The following is a 22,101-nucleotide window of genomic DNA, read 5'->3' as shown; positions in this document are numbered from 1 at the left end:
ACACACATGCAGATACTAACACACACACAGAGACGCACACACACACCCAGATACTAACAGAGAGACACACACACAAAGACTGACATGCACGCAGATTTACACCAATACACAGACATATTCACAAATTCACACACACACACACACACCCAAACTCACACAGATATACATTAACCCACAGACACACACAGACACAATCACATGTGACAATCACAGTAACACACACACACACATATATGCAAGACCCAGGAATGTGGCCCATTTAAAACCCCATTAAAAGTGACCGGCTGTTGCCAGAGGGCCAGCGTATGGAGCAGACAAAGAGCCTGAATCCCCGCAGAAAGTCAGCCCCTGCCCAGCTGATCTGAAAGGCACCGGGGGGGGAGGTCAGGGAAGGTGGAGGTCGCCACCCTGGAGAACCAGGCGTCCGTTTGCACAGTTTTCCCTTTTTTTCCTAATTGCTCAGAAAATGCAGATCTGACTCTCTCTGGAAGCCGATTCTCTGCAATCAGCCCATCTCCCGGGAGGCTGAGGGCAGGAACTACATTTTGCATAAAAAGGAGCAAATCCAGTAAAGATTCTTAAAGAGCAGCCATAAATCAGATCCCAAAGCACAAAATGCGCCCGGCTCCTCCGCTAAGATGAATGTGGGAGCATGAGAGACGGCTGCTAGGGCCCCCAGACAGGTAGCTATTGAGATGTATTGGAACAGCCAGATCCTGACGGCAGGGCTGGCTCCAAGCTCTATCTTTCCGGTTGGAAACACGGCCTAAAAATTAACTACAATTCCCTCGCATCGTGGGGGCGAGAAAAGAAAAAGGAACCTTTACTGGAAAAGGTTTTGTGCTCGCAAACAAACAGCTGCAACCTCTAATGCAGACGTACACACACAGCCACTAACTACACACAAACAATAAACCGAGAGAGACTAACAAATGCACCCACAGACACGGCCCAGGGGAGCGATGCTACCACACACACAGGTGCACAGAGCAAGTCGAGTTTTCCGCAGCTGCATTTAAAAAGGGGAGGGGGGGGGATTTTTGTCTTGAGGGCAGGGGAGCAGAATATGTATCAAGCTCTAAAAGGCAGGCGGTGACATTTCTAGTGCTAATACGTTGAGATACTTCCCGACGGGCTGTAAGCACCTGCCTACACTGGAACAGAACGGATATTCCTGCATGTAGCTAGAGCCCCCCCGCTGAGTGCTGACACCGATAGCCAAGTGTGACAGAGGTGAACAGCTGTCTCTCTCTCACACACACACACACACACGCACACGCACATCTATATACACACACAGCGACACAGGTGTCGAGCTCTCTGTAGCTATACAGACTTTTTGCATACTCATAAACATGCATTCGTATTGCTCTCCACGCATCCCTCGGCATGTGACACACACAGCCACCTCGTGCGCCCCACATAGATGCTCACCCAGCACGGCACTGATCCACAATTGTATATGTGTCCAGTCAACGTGTGTAGCAGCAGCGCCGCACAGAGATATTTAGTGTGTGTAATTAATACAGCTATAAATACATGCACTATAAAAAGGAGCGTGTACCATAAACAGGCTGACACACACGCGGGCGGACACGTTTCGCTAAGGTTTCCGGAATGAGCTAGAGATTTCTCAGGGCTTTGGTTTTTGGGGTGGTGCATTCGAGGCCGAGTCGCTCCTGCACTGAGGAATGGGCCCCGTGCAGGTGTGTCAGGTTGGCTACCTACACATGACCTCAGCCTGGCTCCCCCAGACTCACTAGTCACTTGTGAAGGGCACAGCTAGCGAGGTGAGCTGGCGGACGCCCAGCTCCGGCCAGGAGGTGCAGATGTGCCCACTGAGATCCCTCTGGAGCGAGAACGCGACGTACCAGCTCAGTGATGGTGGAATTACAGCTGCGCCAGCTACAGCTTCCTAGTTCAGGCTGAGCCGAGTTTTGCACTGCACACGGGGACCCAGCCTCTGCTCCCCAGCGATGCCCACGCGTACTTCAGACATCTCGCTCTGTCTGAGCGTGAGCGAAAACCCACGAGTGGCTACGAATGGGAGCATGGCCGCTGGCTTCCATGGACTTTGGAGCATACACAGACATCTACACACACCTCCTGGCCGGAGCGATGCGTGTGTGTAAACACAAACCCACACACACCTCTGTCTCCTATGCAAGTGTGTTAGTTTACACACGCATGCACACGCACGCCCCTCTCCCTGTCCATCACGCTGGCTATAGCATCTTGCAAGATTGAGCTAAAGGAGCAGGAGACGCCTCTCGCTGGCCGTGTGTGTGGTGGTGGGGGGTGGGTAATTGATTAATTAATGCCGGTGATGGTTTGCAGCCCCTGTAGCTGATCTGTCAGCTGTTAATCAGTCTCTGCAGACAGAGGCAGGGGAGGCACCAAGGTAAAGCGCTTTAATTGCACAGGGGAATGATACAAACCCAGCATATAAAACACATCCTTAAACATGACAAAAGCTGTGGGAGGAGGGGGGCTGGCGTGGCAGGATTAGCAGCCCACAACTGGGGTGGGGGATAAATAGCAGGAACAGGATCCAGGGTAACACAAGTGCCCGATGGGGCCAAGCAGAGCAAACACAGCGGGGTCGCCCATCCGCCGGCTCCGCGCCTTATAGGAAGAGACGTGATGTTTCCATGCATGCGCCGTGTCTCCCCACCAGCAGTGCTGGGGGATGCAGCCCTCGGACCCCCGGCCTCTCACTCCTGCAAACACACCAGGAGCCAGGCTGCTCTGGATGAGATGAGACACTCGGCGGCTCCGGGCGCCGGGGGCTTGTGCTGAGCCGCGCCTCCATCGCGAGGCCCCCAGAGGTCGCTCGGATGGTCAGACCGTTACTTTTTGCATCTTCAGCCGCTCAGACCCGCCTTCTCGCTCTCTCCCAGCTGAGCACCGGGGGAGTCTGGGGTGGGGGGTGCCAGGGCCGCGAAGGGGTGGGGTTGGGATCCCTTCCCTCGGGCGTCTTGCTGCACAGCGATGATGCCCATATGATCTGGCAGGAGGAGAAGCCTGGAGCGGCCACAGGCACCAGCTGGGTTCTCAAGAAGAGGAGACAAAAATTAGATATATTTATATACGCGCGCACACGCCTCCCAGCATCTCCGACCCCCCTGCTCCCGCTCCTGCTGCCGCTGCGTCCAGTCAAGTGCGAGCAATCCGGAGTGTCTCCTGGAGAGGAGCGAGACGGAGTCTCCGCCGAGCGGCGCGCACGGTGGGGAGAGGTAGCGAGGGGGGCAGAGAACGCGGGCACCTGGCTCCCGGTCACTGTGGCGAGAACTTTCCCGTCCCTCTGAGCCAGAGCAACAAGTGAGGGGGCCGCCTGCAGAAAGGAGCGAGCCAGCGGGACTCTGAGCCGGGCTGGGCCCACGGGCATCGAGCCGGGGCTGTCCTTCTCCTGCTGTGTCTTGGGAGGGCTCTGCTCCCCCCCCCCATCGCCACCCCCTTCCCGCCTCCAGGCTCCGTCTCTGGAGAAGCCGCCACCATTCCTGCCAAAAGCGAAGACGACTTCCTAGCCCTGGCCGCGTCCAGGCTGAGCCGCCGGAAGCGGGTGATCGGCGCGGCCATCGGGGTGGCCATGGTGCTGGTCCTGCTGGTGGCCATCCCGCTGCTGGTGCACAGCTCCAAGGCCACCGGGCATTACGAGATGCTGGGCAGCTGCCGCATGGTCTGCGACCCCTACACGCCCCAGACCCACGGGGCGGCCGAAGCCTCAGCCAGCCAGGAGCTGGCCCTCATCTCGCCAGCCCCGTTCCTGCCGGGGGGCAAAGGGGACCAAGGGAGGAAGGGCAAGGCTGGGATCCGGGGTCCCCCGGGTCCTCCGGGGCCACCAGGGCTGCGTGGTCCAGCCGGAGAGCCGGGCAGACCGGGGCCGCCGGGGCCGCCGGGGCCAGGGCCGGGGGGCTACGTCTCGTCTTTCTACAGCCCGAAGATCGCCTTCTACGCCGGGCTGCGGAAGCCCCACGAGGGCTATGAGATCCTGCGCTTCGACGACGTGGTGACCAACGTGGGGAATTACTACGAGCCGTCCAGCGGGAAATTCACCTGCCCCCTGCCCGGCATCTACTTCTTCACCTACCACGTGCTGATGCGTGGCGGCGACGGCACCAGCATGTGGGCCGACCTCATGAAGAACGGGCAGGTAGGAGAGCGGCCCCCACCCCGCCCCCTCCATCTCACCTGCGACCCCGCCCCTCTCCCCACTGGCTCCGCCCAGCCAAGCAGTACTCCCCCCGGTGGCTCCGCCCACCCCACCTGCATCCCTGGCCACTTCACCTGCAGGTCCTGGCTCCAGCCAATCCACCCAGGAAAGACAGTAGCTTTACCTGCAAACAAACGCCCCAGCTCCTCCCTGCCACCTGCGCCCAGCCGTGCCAGGGCCTCGCTGCAAGTGATGGATTCGGAGCGTGGGCGAGGGGAAAGGCACGAGTGAGGGTCTGATTTTTCAGACCCTCCATCTCTAAACCCCAGGTGGGAAGGGACATTTAGATCCCTACAGTCCTGTACAAACAGGGCACATTTTACAATCCAGCTACTTCTGATGAGTACCAATAGAAAGGACACCTTCACACACAGCCAGCACTAAGCCCTTCTATTCACTATTAACACAGCTCTTTACTGCACTACTCCGGTGTTATTTACGGGAGGACGCTGGCTGTGTGGAGGGTTTTCAATTAATAGCTAGGGTTCCTTTTCTGAAAGACAAAAATCAAATTTAAAAAACATAAAATGCAAACTAGATTAATTTCACTGGGACCCACCCGTTCAAGGAAGTCCTTTTAGGTTTGTGATCCAGGGTTGGGTTTAGCATTAGTCACCAACTCCTTATACGAGACCCCTCGGCTTGGGAGCCAACCGCTTTGTCTGTATGAATCCTAAAGGTAAAATACAGAGAAGAAGAAGGACCGGGAAAAGCAATTCAGTTCTATTCAGCCCATACGAATACAGAGGGGCAAGGCTGCCCATTCCTTTACAAAATGAAAGCAAATGTCAGAGCATCTGGAATCCAAGAGGCATTTTTAAGTTAGCCTTGGGCTATTGTATTTGTAAAATATTGGGTTATTGGGTTCCCTGCGGTGGGGACAGGGAAAACTTTATTTTAGAAATTGTTAGAAAAAAAATAGATTTCCCCCATACCTCCACGGAAACAGTAATAAATCAAAACTAGCACAAAATAATATACACACTGATCAAAGCAACACACACACACTCCTTCAGAACATAGAGAGACGGGTTTGTGAAGTTTAATATAATTTGGGGGGTGTGGTGTGGAAGAGAAGTTGCTAATTTTTTTCAGATTTAGAGAACTCAGGATAACGGAGATGGGTTTTCAAAATATGTCCACAGTCAAGCAAGAAAATCAAATAAGATGTAAAGTATTTGAATATTCATTGGAATAAGAGGAAGGTGTTAAAGATGTGTAAGCAATTATTACGTGTGTGTGTGTGTGTGCAATATATAGCATAATATAGATTACAGACGTATACGTTTGTGTGTGTAATATATGTTATAATATACCGAGGATGCATACGTCAGGCGGTGATATTTATGAAATACACATTCAGTGTGTATTTGTAGAATATGTAAGTACATCAGATGTTTAATAGAATAGTATATAACCAAATATCTACTATTAACATGATTCTATACACACTGTACCGTGTGTTATAAATTCATACCTACTGTGTGTGTGAATATATTATAGCTACATTTCAGTGTCTATCATAGAAATACTTGCAGAATGTATAGATAATCGTTTAATGGTTTCGGGGGTTGTATATACAGGACTATGAACAAACATGTTATGTACATATATACTGCACAACACGTATTATACAGACAGCCTCGGTGTGTATATCTGCACAGTAAATCAATGTACATAGCATGTTTAATAGTTTGCATTTCAAAGTGTATCTAGGCCATGAAATACAATTATGCCAATATTTACTGTATTTCGTATGTTTACAAAGTGTGGGTTTAGATCTCGCTATCGCTAGATAGCTAGATAGCGTTGATGTAGACAGACACTCACCATACAGATAGATAAACACTCAAAATTTCCTCTAAAAATCCTCCTAAGTCTCCTCAACAGGGGGGAATAAAAACCTGAGAATTTTCATCTCTGGAGAATCATTTTTCCTTTTCTCCCTCTCTCTTCTATTCAGCCTTCAATAAACTCATATCGAATCTTCTCATCACCCTGCATGCTTTATTAGCATCCTCTCCAAAGCTGCAGGTGGGGTCGGGTGCTTTAAAAGCAGCTGCATGGAACCTGGGCCAAACCAAACAAAAATGCGCTGAGAAATATTGTTTCTTTCTTCTTTGATTGGATTGATTTTCCAATGCCCAAAGAAGCCCGCAAAGGCCAGCGTTAGGATATTTAGTATCAGGCGATTATTTTATTTTACCTTTTTTAATAAAGAGAATAACTAGACAGTTGATCTAAAACATAACAGTTTAAAACCTCAGCCTGGACACCCTCCATTTATTAAAGATAAATAAGCCATTGATCTCAAACTTTAAATGCATCCGACTTATCCACCCACCGGCTGCCTGAACTAATGAAAGCAGCACCTCGGGAGAAGCCGTCTGTTGTCTCTCTTGAGCGAATCAATATACATATTTACATTTGATTGCCAAGGGTCTCAGCAAATGCTTCAGCCGGGGGATTAGCAGACACCGAAGCCAAAACCCACGGCTTTATATGCCAGCAAGTTCTTTTAATATCAACGCTTGCACCCCGGGGCCAGATCCTGACGCCAATGGGCCTCCTTCTTCAGCAGGTGTGATCCTCAACCCCCAGGCCAGAAAGGGAACATTTCACACCTACGCTGCACTGGTGTAAAGGTGGGCACAAGGCATCGGGCAACAGCAACCGAGGCCAGATGCTGCTGTGCCATGTGGTCGAGGCTTTGCCCCCACTTCCCCGGGGGTCGTACAATTCTTGCCCTGTGTCTGTTTCTCTCCTTTTCCTGGCCAGTTTCACGCCTGCGATGGCTGAGCCCGGTTGTGGCATCGTCTCTCTCTTTCCAGCTGCCACCCAAACTGAGTCTGGTGTGAAAAACTCCCTTTCGGCTCACCCTGTCCCTGCCATTTCTCAAACCACGCGGGCGCTAAAATGCCACATCTGCCGCCTTGCCAGGGAGCCGCTCGTCAGCAGTGGCTGTTTGCAGAGCACCAGAGTAGGTAAAACACCAGCGATGACAAAGTCCCGCTGTCTTATCCAGGGGCCAGAATCTTACCTGGTGTAAACTGACCCAGTGCCATTAACCTCGGTGCTGAGTTGCATCAGCTGAAGATGGGGCCTGTAATGTGTTAAAAACCCATCCTAGCAGCCCCGGCTCTGTCACTGACACGAAACCAGGGCTCACTGGAGCTTGAGCCGGTTTATTCCCAGGCGAGGCTAAAGAGCATTTTTTAAAAAGCAGAGGAGGGGGCAGCTCTGATTGAAAACCGGTCCCCAAGTTTGGGCCGCTGAGTTGGTTTTTGTTTTGAGGGAGAGGAATGCCAACGTGCGCGGGAGCAGTTACACGTCCGGCCACTCTCCGCTCCCCCTCCGCGTACAAACAGGCAGAATCGGCTGTTTATTAAATAATAAACGTGGGGACGGCTAGAAATGGCCAGCCCAGCTGGTAACATCGGTTCATTGCACTCGTCCCCGGGACGGTTTGCAGTCAATTTGTCAGTGGCTTTTTTTTTTTTTTTTTTAATTTTTAATACCAAAACACCCTCCTGTCAAACAAGCTCAGACAGGAGCCGTCCTGTCTCTCTCCCTTCCCTCCCCCTCCCCTGGCCACCCCTGCTAGGTCTGATAAAGGCCTCCTTGACTTTTTATTTATGTAGCTTATTTTACCAGGGAATTAAAACCCCGGGGGTGTTTATGGCAAGACAGCGCCCAGCGGCTGTTGTAAATCCACCCTCAGGCGGTGGGATTCGGGCGCTGACGGACACTGAGAGAGACTCACAATAAAATCTTTTTATCCATCGCCCGCCACCACTGCCCCCTGCCCCGCGCCACATCTCACAGGATCGGGCCCAGCGATACCACAGGCTCTTGCCCGCTAGAATTCCCTCCCCGTCCCCCTTTCGTGCCAGGAGAACCTCTGTCCTGCCAATCTGCCCCCTCCCGCCAGCAGCACCCACAATTTTCACCACACAGTTTGCACGCATTGCGAACGTGCAGGACGGGTCAGCGTGCCCCAGGGGTGAGAGACAAGGGGATTTTGCAGGCGATCGGGCCAGGCCAGAAAAGGTTTGGAGTCGCTAGACAGACACACACACGCAGAGAGAAGATTAGTGCAAGGGTTAGGGATCAAGCCGGCTGGAAAAGCCACCTTGTCCCGAGGTTTGGGGGAGGGAAGCTGGGCGCAGGGGGGGATCCAGGAGCGATCCCCAGTGGAGCCAACAGGCTTTCCCTTCCTGAGCCGACCAGACCATACGCCGGAGCCTGTGCCCCAAATTCCACGCCTCTGGGGCGGATTCTTGCCCCTCCCCAAGTGACAGCGGTTTGGCCCAGCGCGTTTCAGACCCCGGCGCTGCTGCGCGGTGACAGTTTGAAGGAGTGAGATTTCAAAGTAATTACAAGCCAGCTCTGAGACGCCGTGTCGGGAGGCAGGAGGACACGGAGCCGTCTGTCCGCCCCCCCCGGGCGCCGGCTCCCACCTGGTCCCTGTCTGACAGGCACGGAGACGAGTTTGCTGGACCTCAGCCTCGTTCCTGGAAAGGGAGGCAGCTGTCCAGGCCGAGGCTAATTGGCAGGATTAAATGGGCCGTGGAGATTTAACCCCGGTCCTGCCCCTGGAGCCGGTCTCTCGAGGTCAGGGGCGCTGGCTGCAGGCCGGCTGTCGCACACATCAGGCTCTGCGGCTGTCAATCAAGCATGATCCACCAGCGTGAAACTCACAGCAACAAAACGCTCAACTGGCAGCAAAGCCCGCCGGGCCTGCCACCAGCCCTGAGCGTGACCCCAGGAGGTAGGGGCCTCGCTCCCCAAAGCCCACACGCTCCCCCCCGGGGGGGACCTGCCCTCCTAGGTCAGAGGGTGCTGGTCACCGTTAAAGCAGCACTGAACAATGACCCGGCTCCTTGCCGCGCTCACAAATGCAGCTCGGTGGCGTTGTTCCTCATTTTACAAACGAGGCACGGGCAGGGGGTGTGTGTGACTGGTCTAAGGTCACACATTGAGCCTCTGGCAAGGGCCACACTCCTCAGCTCTAACCGCTAGGCTTCGCTCCCCACCCGAGCAAAGCATAGACCCAGGAGTCCTTATTCCCAACCGCTGCACCGCCACGGCGCCTCTCGGGAGATAGCAAACACCAGGTGTGCCAGAGTTTACGCCAATCTCTGGCTATTCAGGATCAGGCGGAGACCTTCCTGGGGGCCGATTATCCTCTGTCTTTTTCTATCTCACACCTTCGTCTGCCGCACCTGGTGCCAGCCACGGGCGGAGCCGGGATCAGCTCTGGCCATTCTGCTTAGATCAGAGCCCTGAAACGAAGGACAGATTCTTCCGCTTTTGCAGACTACATGGTGCTATTATAGATATTCTCCTCTCCCCTCCTACCCCCCACTCGTTTCTGCCTCTAATTGAAATCTGCCCCAGGAGCGCTTTGAATCCAATTCGTCACTCCGGGTAGGTGAGAAAACGCTAGAGGAATTACAGTCAGGTCATCAACAGGCAGCAATTCCTCTCGACTTCTCTCCAGAGGAATTTTAAAAGCACATATCCATTCCCCCACCGTGCTGCTCTCAGACACACTGTCATAAACACCCTCCAAGTCAGCCGCCCTGCCAGCCAGCTCAGCCAAGCTTAACCTGCTCCCTCGCTGGACGGCAGACCGCGAAGGGAAAGCCGGGAGTGTCAGCAGGAGGCGCACATCCCTGTGACTGTGAATCACTAGGAGCCAATGCAACAGTATGACGGGTCGCCATCCCTGACCATCCCAGTCTGTCTCCCTAACATCCCTTTGGTGGTGACAAGGGGCTGCAGCAGCCGTGTTCACAGCCTGTCCAAAACCATCGGGTAGTCCGAAACAGCGGCACTGCTCCACCCCAGAGGTGGATGCATTTCAGTGCTGGCGAGTGATCCCTGTGCAGTGCCGCTTTGCACCGTTACAGAGCTGCTACGCCCCACCCTAGAAGCAGCTGCATTTCCGTGCCGGCTGAACTTTTTCATAGCTAGCTAGATCTGCAAAGTGCTGTGGGATCAAAGGGGCTCCATGGAGCCAGTAAATTATTGGCAGTAGCAGCTCACTGTGAGGGTACAAATAACTAGGTGAGCTGGTGAAAAGCAAAACAAGCGTCTCTATTTGCAAATGCCCGGCCCATTGCAGCTTCAGCAGAATGTTGCATTTTAGCCCATCACAGACACAGCCAGGCTGCAGATTTCAGGTGACTCTGTTGTGAGGTTGCCCCACGTGAGACGCCAAGCCCTAGATTTGCTAGGTGCTGAGCCCCAGATTTGGGGGGGGGGCTTCACGCCTCTGAATCTCAGGCCACTTTCTAATCCACCCCTTTGCCTGGGGTGTTATTGGTGCCTCCTGCATCTTTGCAGGCTGTGTGTATCCTGAAATGAAAAGCACAGCATCACGCAGCGGGGGAGGAGCAGGTACCCACTTGAAATGAGGGAGGGGGTTTAGGGAGGCAGACGGCGATTAATACAGTTGGAATGACTCCGGCACGCCAGGGTTAAGGCCCCAGGTCAGCCAGCAAACTCCTGTTCCTGAGGCATGATGGCAGTTCCCGCAGCACAGCACCCCACTGGGGTGGGGGGGGTCAGTGCTGCCCTGGGGGGCAGAGCACCTCTTGTGGCATCAAAGCACGGTCCGTGGAGGTCTCCCTCCTGTCCCAGTCCTGACCCGTTCCAGATCCGATGGGCTCCCAGCACAAGGGGCTGCGGGTGGTGGAGTCGACAGGTTAGAAATGGGATGTTGGAGACACAACATCTGGTTTCTATTCACTTCCCCTCTCTGTGCCTCAGTTGCTTCATCTGTGCAATGAGGATAATTATATGGACCAGCGTTGCTGCAGGGTCATTCACTACAATTGCCTCTTTTTTTGAGGGGAGGGGCTATAGCCACATAATCCCCAGTACTTTTGAATGGGAAATGGCCCCCCAAATCCCAGCTGATCCAATGACCCTGCCAAGGGACAAGTTCCCCCCACTCCAGTCTGCTCCGCTCTTGGGGTCTGGCAACTGAATTGCAGCTCCAGGAAGAGGAAAGTGACAGCTCCAAGGCAGACCGAGGTGTGTGTGTGTTATTCTTGTGCTCCTACATTTCTGCTAGTCTGTGTGTATCCGTCTGCATTTGTGTTAGTGTGTCCAAGTGTGCAAGAGGGACACCCACTTTGTTGCTTCTGCATTAATCCCAAGAACACCCAGCTCTTAGCTGAGCGCTTTCCATCAGGAGACCTCAAAGTGCTTTTCAAAGAGCAGTGTCATTATCCCCATTTTACAGCTGGGGAAACTGAGGCACGGGGGAGTGGGGCAGTGACTTGCAAAGGTAACCCAGCAGACAGGAGGTAGAGCCACGGATAGAAATCAGGGTTCCCTAGTCCCAGTCCAATACTCCAGCCACTAAGTCCCCCCGTGGATCCTAGGAGAGCGAGAGCGGCATTTTAAACTGCTGCCTGTGATGTGTGTAGAGAGACGAAGTGGCGCGAGAGACGTGCAGCACCATGCACAGAGACGTGCAGCGCTAACGTCGCCAGACACAGTGTAGTGCAGGCGCTGTGTGGGGCGATGTTAGTGGAAAGGGGGTTTCCAGTTGTCACCAAAATCAGCAGGGTTCTGCTCAGTGCTGCCGAGAAAATCCCCTGAGACCTTGGGCTTGGTTGGCTGCGGTGCTGGAAAGTTATCCCGTGCCAGCCAGGCAGATCGAGACGCAGGACAATGCTGTTGTATTCCACGCTGGGCTAGACCTGGGCAATGTTTTCCAGCCCATCGTTCATTCGCTGAAAAATGCAATTTGGTGACGAACTCAGCCAATAATTTTGCCCCTGCCCAAAAAAGGAGGCGGCGATTTCTAAAAAGTCCAACTGGTTTTCACTGTGACATTTGCCAAACAAAGCGTTTCGAAGCCCCTGTATGATTTTGAAGTGAAGCTGGGTTTCTCTAAACACTAAAAAAAGACCTGAAAACGAAACAAAATGTTCAACCTGAAGCGAATTTCTTTTGGGGATTTTTTTGCCACTGAACCAAAAATCTCAGTTCTTTCCCCAGTTCTATGTGGGGCCTCGCTGTGGTCAGCCAATGATTTTGCGTGGGTCTGGCTAAGTGTTAACATCCGTGTGTTTATGGGGGACAGGAGGGGTCTGTAACTGTGCTACTATCTTCTTCCTTCCGCCTGTAATTGTGTTGCCAGCTGGGTGTAAAACCGTGCGTCGCTCAGCCCGACTGTCCGCGTTTGTGTGAACGTCTGTGCCACAGCTCTGTGCCTGGGTGCAGGAGTGTGTGTGGTGTTATTTTGGGGGGGAGATGTGTGCAGGAGCCGGCGTGTTTGCACACCGCAGGGCTTTGCTTGTTGAGTTGCAGTGGGGGGGGGGGCGTGTGCCAGGAACCCACCGGCATGCTCGAGAGATTCCAGCTAAACGCCCAGAAATCAATCCTTTCCGTCTGTTTCGATCTGGCGGGTCAGTGGTGTCAGGAGGAGGCTGTTAATCTCTCGGCTTCGCAGGAAACGCGCCGTGACACTTTGATGGGCCCTGGCTGCTTTAGTTTCAATTCTTCAGAGTCAGGGGGATCACAAGACACCAGGTTTGGGGGCTGCAGGGAGTTTTAGTGAATTTCACACTGGGGCCTGCTTGATCGACCCCTCTCACTGAGCCAGACAGCAGCAGGGTGAACTTCCCACTTGCGTGTTCCTGCTCTGGGGGGACCTCAGCCCTGCCCCGGGGTCAGTAAGAAAGGAGACCTCAGAGCCTGTGGGAGCCAGCAGATCTGCCACCGATTGGCTGGGTCTCCTTGAGCAGGTCACGTTCCTGCTCTGTACCTCAGTTTCCCTCTAGTTGCAAACTGGGGGCCATGCTGCTCTCCCTGCCAGGGAGCACTTATGAGGCTACGTTACTGGAGGTTGATCAACGGCTGGGACTCCCCCGAAGGCAGGACCCCGCCCACGTCTCCCTAGGTTCACAACATCCATAATGCAGCCACCTCTGGGGAGCTCCCTCCACCCCTTGTGCGGCATTCGAACTGGTGGCCTTGGAGGCAGTTTCCCAAGGCCACGTCGGTGGGGGCGGCTCAGCCGCTTGGGTTGGAGCTGCTGAAGCATGGGGGGCGGGTGAGGGGGGGCAAGAGGAGGAATCGAGGTAAAGACGGACTCAGAGAAAGGGACCTAAATCGTCTCCCCGAAGCCCTGGCCCTCCCAGGTGGAGGCCGCCCTAGGTTTACAGCACTGCCCTAAGCCTCCGGCTGGCAGTTTGATGCTATTCTATGTAGTGACAAGCGGCTTGGAGACAGCGCTTTATCCCCCGCCCCGGCAGCTTGATCTATGGAAAAGGCTTCAGCCCCTTGTCAGAGATTTTCTAGCAGGGGCTCAGGGGATGCCAGGAGAGCTGAACCGAGGAGGCTGGCTTTGGGGGCAGGGCTCACGGAAACACTGGTGGGGGAGGCCGTGACGGGTAGGAGCCCGGGACCGCTGCATACATGGGCAGGCTGCTGGCGGCCAGAGCCTGCTGCGTGGCGAGCCGGAGGACCGACCCCCTGTACTGTGTTGTGCTGGTGCCCTGTTGGGTTGCCTCAGAACAAATCCCTTGGGAAAGGGAAACTTCTGTCCGAGCAAAGGAGCCGATTCTCCAGGCGGCTTCGTCTTGGCAGGAGACCGGAGAGGCGGGGGCCGGAGGGAGGGGGCCCAGCAGCAGCTGTGATCTGAAGCAGACTCACACCTGCCTGCACACAGCCACTCATTCGACAGTGCCCCGAAGCCAGCCACATTAGTGTGAGACACACAGCTGAATGTGATTTGTTGGGGAAGAGTCATCATGGTTTTTGTAAAGGGAAATCACGCCTCACCCGTCTACTAGAATTCTTTGAGGGGGTCAACAAGCCTGTGGCCAAGGGTGATCTCATGGATATAGTGCACTTAGAAGTTCAGAAAGCCTTTGACTAGGTCCCTCACCAAAGGTTCTTAAGCAAAGTAAGCGGTCGTGGGAGGAGAGGAGAGGTCCTCTCCTGGTTAACAGACAGGAAAGGAAACAAAGGGTAGGAATAAATGGTCAGTTTTCAGACTGGAGAGAGGTCAATAGTGGGGTCCCCCAGGGTCTGTTCCGGGACCAGTGCTGTTCAACAGATTCATCAATGATCTGGAAAAAGGAGTAAACAGGGAGGTGGCAAAATGTGCAGATACAAAACTACTCGAGCTGGTGAAGTCCAAAGCAGACAGCGCAGCGTCAGCAAGAGATCACTGGGTGACGGGGCAACAAAAAGGCAGATGAAATTCAACGTTGATAAATGCAAAGTTATGCACATTGGAAAACATGATCCCATCTATACATATCAACCGATGGGGTCTAAGTTAGCTGATTCCACTCCAGAAAGCGATCTTGGCGTCAGCGTGGGTAGTTCTCTGAAAACATCCACTCAAGGTGCAGAGAAAAGCTAACAGAAAGCCGGGAATCATTAGCAAAGGGATGGAGAGAGAAGACAGAGAATATCGTATCGCCTCTTTATAAATCCATGGCACCCGCCCCTGGACTGCTGCCTGCAGAGCTGGTCGCTCCAGCTCAAAAAAAAGCTACGTTGGAACTGGGAAAGGTACAGAAAAGGGCACCTACAATGAGATGGGCTGTGGAAAAGCTTCCGTCTGAGGAAAGAATAATGAGCTGGGAAAAGAGCCGACGCAGGGGGCTCTGACAGAGGGCTGTAACTCAGCGCTGGGGTGGAGGCAGGGAATCGGGACGTGTTATTCACTGCTTCTCACAACACACGATCCAGGGGTCACCCAATGAAACGCACGGGCAGCAGGTTTCAAACGAAGCGAAGGACGTGTTTCTTCACACAGCGCCCGCTCCCCCTGTGCACTCCTGGCCGGGGATGGTGGGAGGCAGAGGCTATAATAGGATTAAGTAAAGGACCAGGCCAGCTCCTGGAGGCTAGTCCCCGGATAGGCTGCGATGGCTGTTTGCAGAGGCTGGAGTGGCCGAGGGGTGGATCACCTGAGGGTCACCTGTTCTGTTCATTCCCTCAGACGCACCTGGCCGTGGCCCCTGGCAGCAGACAGGACACTGGGCTGGATGGACCCTGGGTCTGACCCCGTCTGGCCGTTCTTCTGACGGGGGCAGGAGGACACCTAGGCCAGTTCCCTTTGCCCAGAGGCCACCGCTGGCCCTGGGCCGCCTGGCCCCAGAGCGATTCCCACCCAGCATGCACTACGCCAGCGTAGACTCCCTCCCACTTCCGGCCCTTCCCGGAGGGCCCAGGTGAGGCCCCGTCAGTTTTGCTCTGTATCTAGTCCGTGTCCCGGCAGCACCCAGGCGGGCGGTGTTTCGGGGTCACACGCACCCCAGGGAAAGGTGACGACAAAGAACAAAAACGATAAACCCCCACCTCCCCTGGGTCAGATCCTGCAAGCACCTGAGCGCAGAACCAATGGGAGTTAGGCGCCTAAAGACCTTTGAGGATCGGGGCCCTGCTCATTAGCGAGTCTACTCGTGCACTCAGAGCCACGCAGGGGTGGAGGCGTTTGCAAAAACCAGCGTTTGCCCTCCCCCCCCGTGCACCGCCGATTGTTTGTTTTACACGGCCCAGGCTGCGCTGCGTATCCGGTCCGGATTGTGCGAGCTGCTCCCGGGAGCCATGAATAATGGAAACCGGAGGACGATCAAATACAATTATCTGCCGCCCTTCATTATATTTCCTATTAATATCCTAATGGGAAAACCGACCCGCACTGACCCCAGCAAATCCCTTTCTTAAAAGAGAATGAAACCAACCCCGTCCCATCGCCCCGTGTGACTCCACATCTGCAGCGCAGCTGGAGCCGCCTCGGTCCCAGGATATTAGCGAGCCAAGGCGGGCGAGGTCCTGTCTGCACCTTGCGGGGCCAGACAGACAGACAGCAGCTGAGCGGAGCTGGCTCCGGCCAGGTTGGCGCCCACCGCCCGGTTTCTGACGGGAGCGGTTCTAAACCGAATTGTGACTCCCCGACTCGGCGAACCCCGGGAGCAGAGCGAAGCGCTGCGGTTTGGGGGCCGCTTCGCCGCATTCCCCCGACGTAGGGAGGCTGAATGCCCGCGGTCAGCCCGCCTCAGCCGGCAGCCGGACCCGCACCGCCGGGAACACCTCGGTTCGTGGGGCAGGCAGCGTCCCGCCAAGATTTCTGCACGGCCAGGCGGGTCGGGGGGGGGGGCTGCCCCCAGGTGCGAGCGGACGGGCCCCGCCCGTTAGTAATGCGGATTTATGGGGCGGATTTCTTCTCTCTCCTGGCAGCACCCGCCGCTGAGACACCGCCCCTCCCTCGGGGTGCAGGGACTGGCGGAGACCCGGGCCCCGGCCCAGAGAACTCGGCCCGCTGGGTGTGAAGGGGGCACCGCGGCAGATCTCGGCCCTGCCACCCGCCGTAGGCGCAGAGCGGCGCGGTGCTAGGATGCCGTGCTCCGTACAGGGCCGCTCGTCAGCACCTGCCCGAGCAGGTCTGCTCCGGACTGACGGACGCGGAGCAGCGCGGCCCGGCCCGGCCCGGCCCGTCTCTCCCAAGGCGAGCGGCCGAGGCCGGGGTTAGGATTTTGCGGCCCGGCGCCGGCTGGGGGCGGCTCAGCGCTTGCTGGGGAGGGGGTGAAACCCGGGCGGCGCGGCGGAGGCAGGTGTCGAGACTCGGGGCGAGCGGCCTGGCTCGGAGCGCTCCAGAGCGTGCAGTGGAAACGCAGCTGGGCTGCGCCGCCTGCTAATCCGGTTTTATACCCACCACTCCCTCCTCTGCGTAACAATCCGCATTAACAGCCAGCCGCTGGCGAGTTACTAAAGCTCTGCCGCTAATCACCCGCAAACCCCGCCCGGAGCGCGCCGGTCACACGCCGAGCAGCGAGCGACAGCGGACCCGCTGCGGGACCCGTGCGGGGTGCGGGAGAGATACAGCGGAGAGCGAGTCGGGGTGTAGCGGTGTGCTACCGGCGGAGTGAACACCGCACCCCGCGCACGCGCACACACACACACACACACACACACACACACACACCGCACACACACACACACACACACACACACGCAGAGACACACACACACACACACACGCCCCCCCACACACCCCTCCCCACACACACACACACCCGCACACGCACACACACACACACACACACACACACACACACCGCACCCCGCACACGCAGAGACACACACACACACACACACCCCCCCCCCCACACACACCCCCACACACACCCACACACACACCGCCCCCCCCACACCCCTCCCCACACACACACACACCCCGCACACGCAGAGACAGAGACACACACACACACACCCCCCCCCCCACCCCTCCCCACACACACACACCGCCCCACACACACACACACCGCCCCCCACACCCCCATCCCACACACACACACACCGCACACGCAGAGACACACACACACACACACACACCCCCCCCCCACACCCCTCCCCACACACACACACACCCCCCACACACACACCGCCCCCCACACCCCCACACACACACCGACACACACACAGACACACACACAGGCGGGGCACCGCTCGCTGTGCCGGGCTCTCTCTCGCACTCCCGGTCCTGAGGCGCTGGCGCTGCTGACCCGCTGTTACCGGCCGATCACACGACGACGCTCGAGCACCGGCAGGCCCGAGGCCCCGTGAGCCGGGCGCCCCCGGCGATGTCTCAGCGCCCTTCGGGGACGGTTTTGGGTCCCTCTGTTGATCTTTGACAACGCGCAGTGCCCGGCGCTGCAGCTCCAAACACTCCCGCTTCTCCCCAAACCCCCAATTAATCAGGTCACTGCCCCCCCCACCCCAGCAATTACTGCTGCCCCCCTTAACTGCTGCCCCCTCCCATCCTCACCTCTGCGCCTCCTGCAGCAGCTGGGTTCTTTACCCCCCTCTCCCAGGCCGGGGGGGAGGGGGGCTCCCCCCACCCCCCCCGCACACACCTGGCGTTACAGAGAGAAAGGGGGTGGGGGAGGGGCAGGCTGCCCCCTTGTTCACAGGAGGGGAGGGGGAAGCAGAGCAACCGGGGGGGCAAGAGGAGAGCTCCTCCAGCAGCAGCCCTGATTGGCTGCTCATCCCCGGGGGGTGGGGGGCAGTGGGGAAGGCAGCCAATCAGACGGGGGCTCCCGCCCCCACAGCGGAGATTCCCCCGGGGGGGCTGCGGCCTGGCTCGGACGTGCCTGCGTGGGGGGGGGGGGGCTCTCCCCTGGCACTCCGGGCTGACCCCCCCGCACGCTGCCGGGGGAGGGGCTCCGCTGCGGGGGGCTCCGCAGGGCAGCTCCCCTCTGACCCCCCGCGTCTGACCCCCCAGGTGCGGGCCAGCGCCATCGCGCAGGACGCCGACCAGAACTACGACTACGCCAGCAACAGCGTCATCCTGCACCTGGACGTGGGGGACGAGGTCTTCGTCAAGCTGGACGGCGGCAAGGTGCACGGGGGCAACACCAACAAGTACAGCACCTTCTCCGGCTTCGTCATCTACCCGGACTGAGCCCCCCGCGCCCCCCAGGGGCCATGGACTGGGCTGCAGAGCCCCGGCGCCCAGGGACACGGGGGGGCTGCGGGCGGCTGAGGCAGGGACGGGGGGGGGGGGGAGGACGGGCTACGGGGCGTCTGCTCTGGGACCCCCCCACGTTACCGGCCCCCCGGGCAAGATGACGTGGACGGGGGGGGCTGGATGCAATCGGGGGGGATTGGGCTGCCGTGGGGCCCAACCCCCCTCAGCTGGGGAGAGGTGCTAACGACCTCCTTGTAATGGGGGGGGGTCTCTCCGAGCTTTGAATTGGACCCTCCCCCCACAGGGAAGTCAAGGGTAAAGGTGCCGGGTGGGGCCCGAAGGGGGGATCCTGGGAAGGGAGGGGTCGGGTGGGGTTACCGAGGGGGGTGGCTGTGGGGCAGCTCGCTATCCCCCCGGGGCCGCCCCCCAAGATCCTGCACCGCCCCCCAGGCTGGGGGGCAGGAGGGGGGCCTGGGGGAAACGGCTCCCAGATTTCTAACAGGTCTGGGCTCCTCCTCTCTTCGGATCCGCCCGCCCAGGGGCAGGAGAGATGCCCGCCTGCCCCCTGGCACTGGTGTGTGGATGCCCCCCCCAACTCCCCCTCGTACAGAGGCCCCCCTACCCCCCAAGGTGGGGAGAACCTGCCTACCCCTCTCGTCTCTTCGCCCCGATTGTACTCTGCCACCATCTGCTGCCCCACAAGTCTCTTGCATGAAGGGTTGTGGGGCAGCCCTAGATATTGCTATATATAGACTCAGGGTGGGGGGAGGGGGGAATGCCCATTGGGTGTTGCCCAAGGGATCGTCTCTGTCGTTATCCTGTCCCATTGGCGGCTGACACGCACCTGTCTGGATAGACTCTTGCCACTGCCCCCTGCTGGAGGCCATCGGAGCTGCTCGCACGCGCGTCATAGATCCCGTACAGCAAAGGGACGATGGAGAGTCCCCCGCCCAGCCAGCCTTTGGGAGTGGAAGGAGCAGAGTCCCATGGGCCATGCCCAGCAAGTCCTGGGGTTGTTGTAATAGAGAGATGGGTCTGGCAGGGCTGAGGTCTCCCCCGTCACAGCTGTCGGCTGCAGTGGGTTTCCCTCTGCCCCACAATGGCCAGCCGGGGGGGCCTTGTCCAGCCTCTGTCCTGGCTGCTTCCCAGCAAACAACGAACCACAGTGGTTGGGTCAGAGCCAGGTCGCAGCTGGGCAGGCTGGGACACCCCCCCACAGCCCCACACTGCCCTGCCCCCAACACACCACACCCCTACACACCCACACACCATCACCGCAACTCCCCCCAGCCTACCCCAACCCCCCCACCTTCTCTTGATCCTCCCCGACTCGTCCAGCCTCCCCCATTCCCCTCCCCACGCGTGATCTCCCCATACCCCCCACCCAACCCTCCGCTCACACACACCCGCCCTCGAACCGCCCCCTGGCACTTTCCTAGCAGAGACCCATGTGGGTTAGATCTTCCCACACCGTGGGGGCGTCTCTGCCACGTGCGCACCGGGGTGTCTTTGCACGCGGGTGCAGACGAGGATGTGCACACAGGGGTATGGTCATGCAAGTGTGAGTGTGCAGCTGTTTGCACATGTGTGTGCACGGGGTGTTTTCCCAGTTCCTCCTCCTCTCCCCAGCTCGTTCCCCTCCCCCTGACACCCTCCACATTTCTGTCTCTAGGCTTCATTTCTCCTCCCCTGCTCCCCCCCCCCGCCCCGTTTCCTTGCCCCCTGCTGGAAGCTACACCCCACCTCAGCACACGGGCCGCATTGCACCACGGCACTTACACACACACGTGCAACACGCCTGCCCCTGCATGCAGGCCCCCCTGGGCCAGGCCGAGCCAGACCGTGCCCCGTTCGTATCGTCCAGATCAACACACGCTATCGCGGGGGCTGGGGCACTTCGCTGCGCTTGACCCAGCTGGGCACCGCACGCCAGGGCCCCCCCAACTCGTGTCGCCGATTGTCAGGCTGTGTGTGAGCCGCCATTAAAATACCCTGTTACGGACTCGCACTTGGCGGGGTGTATCTGTTGCCACGATGTACTACTGCCCAGGGCTCACTCACCCACCACTGACCTGCAGCCACCTCTGGGGTGAGGCATGGCAGCTGGTTAACAGCCACACTGCAAGGCTGCCCCGGCGTTCAGGCCGGGAAGCGCAGGCGACTCCCGGGGGGAGGTTAGTGAGGGCAGGACATTACCTGAGCCGGGATTTGGCAGGGAGGATGGGCCCCAACCCTGCACTTGGGAAGCGTCGCGAGCACCGCACCCGGGTCCAGCCGGGATCTGTTGGCAAAGCCAGAAGCCACCCCCAGCCGGTTGCGGGGGCCAAGATGAGGCCAAGATCTGGGTGTGACCCCTCTCGTTAACCCCTTCCTTGCTGCTGGCCTGTTCTCCCCCGCTGATGAATTTAACAAGCACGCTCAAGTCTCTGCTCCAGGATCGTGTCCCTTCCACCCCCACAGACATGGCTGCCAGTGCTAGACTACCGGCTCGGCCAGCCCCAGCCGGGGCTCTCCTGGCTTCTCTGTGCGCAGGGGCCTGGGGGAGCCAACCGTCCTCTCACTGGCCCCTGAGGAGTCCCCAGCAAGACGCCGCACCGCCGCTGGGAAGGGCACGCACAGGGCACTGCTGCAGGAAAGCTCACAGCACTGGGGGCCTGCAGCCTGGGCACGGCTGTGGGGCAGCTCACAGCTGTAGGAAATCTTCCATTTCCAGCCCCTTTGCCCGGCCAGTTAGTGTTAACGAATCAAACGGGTCCAAGCAAGTGTCTGAGTGTGAGCGTGAGGCTGCAGGTGAGATGGTGGCACAGCGCCCACTTACCCAGGGCTGAAATGCAGCTGCTGCTGGGGTGGGGCATGGCAGCTAGGTAGCAGCTGTGATGAACCAGCATTTCACCTTCACCAGTTTGAGGGGGGAGTGTCTCACTGGTGCCTTTTTCACAAGATCCCCCTATGGCCAGATGAGGGGGCAGCCATGGGGGGGGGGCCGGGGGCTCCATGCAGCTTTGATGGTGGTGAGAGAACACATAGATTGGGGGGGGGGGGAGATTCAGGATATGGTACCAGCTCTCTCTCTCTCCCCCCCCCCCACCCTGTCTGACGTGTCCCCCTCCTAGCCTGTGGACCCCGATATCCTGCACTGACAGCGCCTGGGCCAGGATGTCTGGGGCACCCCTGAGCCTCCCTGTCCGGCCTACTCCTGCACCAGTTGCCCCAAGAGAGACACAGCAACCCACCCCCCCCCCCAATTGCCATCCAGCCTGGGGGGGGCCCGCTCCTCTCCCCCAGGGACCATTATGCGGCGGGAGCAACTCAGATTTCGGGTCACGCACCGGCAGCTGGGAAGGGCGGTGCCATATGTGCCAGCCCCTGGGCCTGGGGGCGTGCGAGGGGTCTGTGTCAGACAGGGAGCGTGTCTGCACGCCCACGTGTGGCTAGC

General features: G+C 57.8%; 1 protein-coding gene across 1 annotated transcript; it reads left to right on the top strand.

Annotated features, from left to right (window-relative positions):
* Nucleotides 1–3,459: 3,459 nt before the first annotated feature.
* C1QL4 (complement C1q like 4) lies at nucleotides 3,460–18,749 on the top strand. Its single transcript, XM_067529905.1, has 2 exons — nucleotides 3,460–4,153; nucleotides 18,480–18,749. The coding sequence occupies exons 1-2, from the start codon at nucleotides 3,590–3,592 to the stop codon at nucleotides 18,657–18,659; spliced, it is 744 nt and encodes a 247-aa protein (XP_067386006.1). The 5' UTR covers nucleotides 3,460–3,589; the 3' UTR covers nucleotides 18,660–18,749.
* Nucleotides 18,750–22,101: the final 3,352 nt, after the last annotated feature.

The sequence above is a fragment of the Emydura macquarii genome, unplaced genomic scaffold (genome assembly GCF_026122565.2).
Source record: "Emydura macquarii macquarii isolate MOO-44397 ecotype Brisbane River unplaced genomic scaffold, CSIRO-AGI_Emac_v2 contig_2994, whole genome shotgun sequence".
Taxonomy (NCBI): domain Eukaryota; kingdom Metazoa; phylum Chordata; order Testudines; family Chelidae; genus Emydura; species Emydura macquarii.
This window is presented reverse-complemented; position numbering and strand designations above follow the sequence as displayed.

Bases quoted from the DNA above. Each gene is read 5' to 3' on its own strand.
- C1QL4 (XM_067529905.1), top strand. From the start codon at position 3,590: ATGGTGCTGGTCCTGCTGGTGGCCATCCCGCTGCTGGTGCACAGCTCC. The intron at 4,154-18,479 runs GTAGGAGAGCGG...CTGACCCCCCAG, and splicing joins ACCTCATGAAGAACGGGCAG to GTGCGGGCCAGCGCCATCGC.